We start from the raw sequence: 4063 nt of genomic DNA on the forward strand, positions 1-4063 counted from the left end.
AGGTGATACACAAAAAGGTGGCTCAAGAATACAGTTCTCAGTACCCTTATGTTCCTTTTTGGATGCTGGAGGAAGTAGAAGACAAAAGAGAGTCAAAATAATAATAATAATAATAATAAGAGAGTTCAGTTATCATGTTTACATATACCTTAAGACCACTTTGAACTCCTTCCAACATTCTATGAAATTGGTCCAGCCAGCGGTCAGAACATGTAAAGCAGGAAAAGGCTGCAGATACAATGGCTAGACGGGTGATGTAACTCACAGGAACAATGTTCATAACACAAGGAAATACTCCTACAGTAACTGGGACAAAATCTGAACTAAACGTCAGGAAACGTCGAGATAGGGGGATTTCAAATCTGGGTTTTACTGCATCTACCTGCAGTCCAGTGCTGCTAAAAAGGAGACATTAGGTACACGATATACAAACCCAATCACACTAGTCCTAGCACAGTTCAAGTATATCTGCTGACGAGAAGGGTCACTCGCTTCTTTATTGCTCCATAAAATCATATAATTTTCTGTTGTCATAAAAGACACTCCAATGTAAACACAAGCAGACGGGAGATTTATCCATTGAGCCATTTTGCTCAGACACAAACTTTTCATGTTTGTAATGGGATCCCGTTTGGGATCCAGTTTGACGTTGCCACTCAAGACAGACTTGCTTTTGTACAGATCAGCTGCTCCTCAGAATACTACAGGACCTGCCAGCTAAGCTATTCATCAGCTTAACTCTTTGTTGGCTGAAGACGCAATGAGTAGTAACTTGGCACTTCAGGAGATAAAAAGAAAAAAAAACTTGAATGCTCTTCTAAAACTGGAACTCAGCTGACTGCCACACAATAGGACGAGGAACAGAACTGGTCCCAACAATCATTCCCCAAAATAAAAACTGATGAAGCAGCACCTCGTTTGCTGTAGACTTTCACGGCTTTGTTCTCATCCTAGCCGAGGAATAATTACATACCCCACAAGCTTGCCAAGCAATGCATAGGACATTTGGCAGCAACGTTCCTGTAGGCCTCTCCAGCTGGCAGCCTAGTGCCGTCTAGATCGCAGCCGTGCAGTCCAATGTATATTAACTGCATATTGATTCAAAATAAATTCAAATAACATACTCCTCTCAAATGATGTCCAAACAAGGGTCAAACTTCAAGCTACAATGTTTGACTAGGGCAGCGGCGGCAAACCTATGGCACACGTGCCAGAGTGGGTAAGCGGGGCCCCCTCTGCTGGCACGCAGGCCCGCATTACCAAATGGACGCAGCTCCAGCGATAGCAGTGACACACAGCACTGACCATTCCCAGCACACAGCCACCGCTCGGCCCACAACAAGCTAGGATGAGGAGAAACAGAACCCGGGATGCCCTGATTGGCTGAGCGGCGACAGCTGCGTGTGCTGATTCGCTAAGCGTCCTGTCAGTCAACAGTAAGGAAGGAGTATAGGATGTCCTGTGTGCATGTGACCAGGCTATGCCTTGTTGCATCCCTTTGCTGCTGATCCCCTGCAGCCCCCTGGCAGCTGTTTCCTATCTGCATTCATGCACTGTGGCCAGGATTACTGCACAGCTCCCCTGAGTGACCACACAGAGGCCCTAAGAGCCGCACAGGCCCCCTGGGAGCCCACACAGCCCCCCAGAGAGCCCATACAAACCACCTGAAAGCCCGAACAGCCCACCTGAAAGCCCGCACAGCCCACCTGAAAGCCCTTATAGACCACCCGAGAGGCCGTACAGACCACCTCAGAAATGCAGAGCCCCCCTGAGAGTATTCAGGTCTAATTGAAGGAAGGGTTGGCACTTTGAGATACATAAGTTGGTTTAGTGATCCAGTTTGGGCACTCAGGCTCAAAAAGGTTTGCCATCACTGGACTAGGGCTTTGGGTAAACACGTATTCCTCACAGACAAAGAACAGTTTAATTACAAAGCAGCAGAGCAAACAATGGAGAAGACGATTACAATAAATAATAAAAAAAAAAAAAATGTAATCTACACTGTTACTGAACAATACTACTTTGTGACGGACAGACAAAGCCTTCAATTGAGACATCGTAAAAGAAAACCCACTGGATTATGTACGAAACAAAGCCTCCTGAAGGGAACGAGATAGACAAATACTGGACTAAGTCACCATTTAAACATCTAGAAAAAAGCCTAATCGTGATGAAAATCGAATTATAGACAAGAACTGCTACTGAGCTCTGTAATATTACTGCCATCTATAATGGACATTCCTTCACATTCCAATTCAGGGTTTATATGAGCCTTTCTCAACCTTTTTACCTCAGGAGGAACCCTAAAATAATTTGTAAATCTCGGGGAACTCCTACTAAATCTAATTGCATCAGGAGCCAATGGGAAAAATGGCCCCTGCATTGATGGTCAGTAGGGAGAATCCAACCCATTGGCCCTCTTCACACTCCGTAGAGAGGAGAATGCAACCCACTGGTCCCTTTCACATGTGCCATCTGTTCTGCCTCAATAAGGGACCCTAGACGGATCCCCTGCTAAATCGGATCAGAACGGAGACAGATGTTATACATATGACATCTGTGTCTGTTCCAAATTTTCCTCCATTTTGGAATGAAGGAAAAAAAAAATGGACCCATGTAATTACTATCGGTGGCCAGATGTATAAAGGACCTGCATCCACACATATCCACTGGGTCAGAACTAAAAAACTTCTTGCGTTCAGTCCGATGAGCCTAAACCGACCCAGAAGTGAGTGAATGTAGATGGATGCAAGTCTGCTTACATCTGACCACCAATAAAGATGTATTGCAGTCCATGTTTGATCTTACTACTCAGGTCAAAAACAGACTGCAGGAATGGGACCTTACAATGGAGGTCAGTATGCCACCCTTACAGACCACTAATGAGATCATTGGTGCCATGGTGCTGGTTTCACCAAGTGGTGTTGACCCTGGAACTAGGCAGGCACGATAAGACAGGAAGTCAATCGGCCACAGGTTGAGGAACCCTCAACAACCTTGGGAGGAACATGGGATTTCTCAAAGAACTCTCAGCAACCTTGGGAAGAACCCAGGAATTTTTCAAGGAACCTTCAGAAACCTTTGGATAAGTCTCAAATTTCTTAAGAAACTCTCAGAAACCTTTGGAGGAACCCAGGATTTCTCAAGGAAGCCACAGAAACCTTTGGAGGAACCCAGGATTTCTCAAGGAAGCCTGTTTAAGAATGACTGGTCTAGATTATGCAAAAGACATTTGCCCTCACACCAGGAGACTGTTAAATCCTGTTCAAGTAAAGGAAGATAATCTCTTCTCACAACTGAGCTCCTTAAAACACGCACAGCTAACAATATGTGTTAAGAAAGGAGTAAACATCACTAGACGTATTGCTGCGGCCAGGCTCCTGTGAAAATAAAGCTTGCATTGATTGAAAGAGAACACGAGAAAATAGAGTAAAAGAAAGGGAATGGCCACCAAAACCTTCCAGGACTGGATCCCAGACAATGCAGATCAGCCAAGGCAATATGAATCTGATAATGTCTTCTCATCACCTAATTAAATATGTAAATGACCCACTTATCTGGATTTCAAAGCTTTTTCCAGATTGATGGTATACCAGCCCAGCTGAATCAAAGCCATGATCCAGACACAAAAGCTGGTCTTTTTATAGCTGTGTCCAGCCACAGATCTGCATCCACACTGGGATCCTCATGATGGTTGTCAGACACAGATGGTGTGAGTGCTGTTTACCTCTGTCTGGCTTCATCCTCTCGGCTGTGTTACAGGAAGATCTCATCAGTTCTTGGGGGTGGTTCTCTGGGAACCGAGCGATCTGTTAGGAGAAGCCCCCACACAGGGTCTGAAGACAAGTGTCCCTCTTCCACATCGGCCTTGGGCAGCTCTAAACTTGCAGATCTCCCCCTTACCCACCACCTCCTCTCAGGGCTGTCCGATGGACACAGCCTGATATCTATCCTCTCCTGACACTAAGTCTATTTATAAAGTGAGGGCAGCCCTCACCATCATGACAAGCGCACTCACAAGGAGGTGAGTCACCCCGATAGGGTCACCGCCAGGCAGCCACGT

General features: G+C 45.6%; 1 protein-coding gene across 1 annotated transcript in view; it reads right to left on the minus strand.

Annotated features, from left to right (window-relative positions):
• The window catches only part of FAM214A (family with sequence similarity 214 member A), a 58026-nt gene extending 54234 nt beyond the window's left edge, over nucleotides 1–3792 (minus strand). Inside the window, exon 1 of the mRNA XM_018576066.1 lies at nucleotides 3728–3792. Within this exon, the coding sequence (XP_018431568.1) occupies nucleotides 3728–3773 (46 nt within the window). The 5' untranslated portion in view covers nucleotides 3774–3792. The remainder of the gene's footprint in view (nucleotides 1–3727) is intronic.
• Between the last annotated feature and the right edge of the window lie 271 nt (nucleotides 3793–4063).

Source organism: Nanorana parkeri, unplaced genomic scaffold (genome assembly GCF_000935625.1).
Source record: "Nanorana parkeri isolate BGI_ZX_2015 unplaced genomic scaffold, ASM93562v1 scaffold55, whole genome shotgun sequence".
Classification (NCBI taxonomy): Eukaryota; Metazoa; Chordata; class Amphibia; order Anura; family Dicroglossidae; genus Nanorana; species Nanorana parkeri.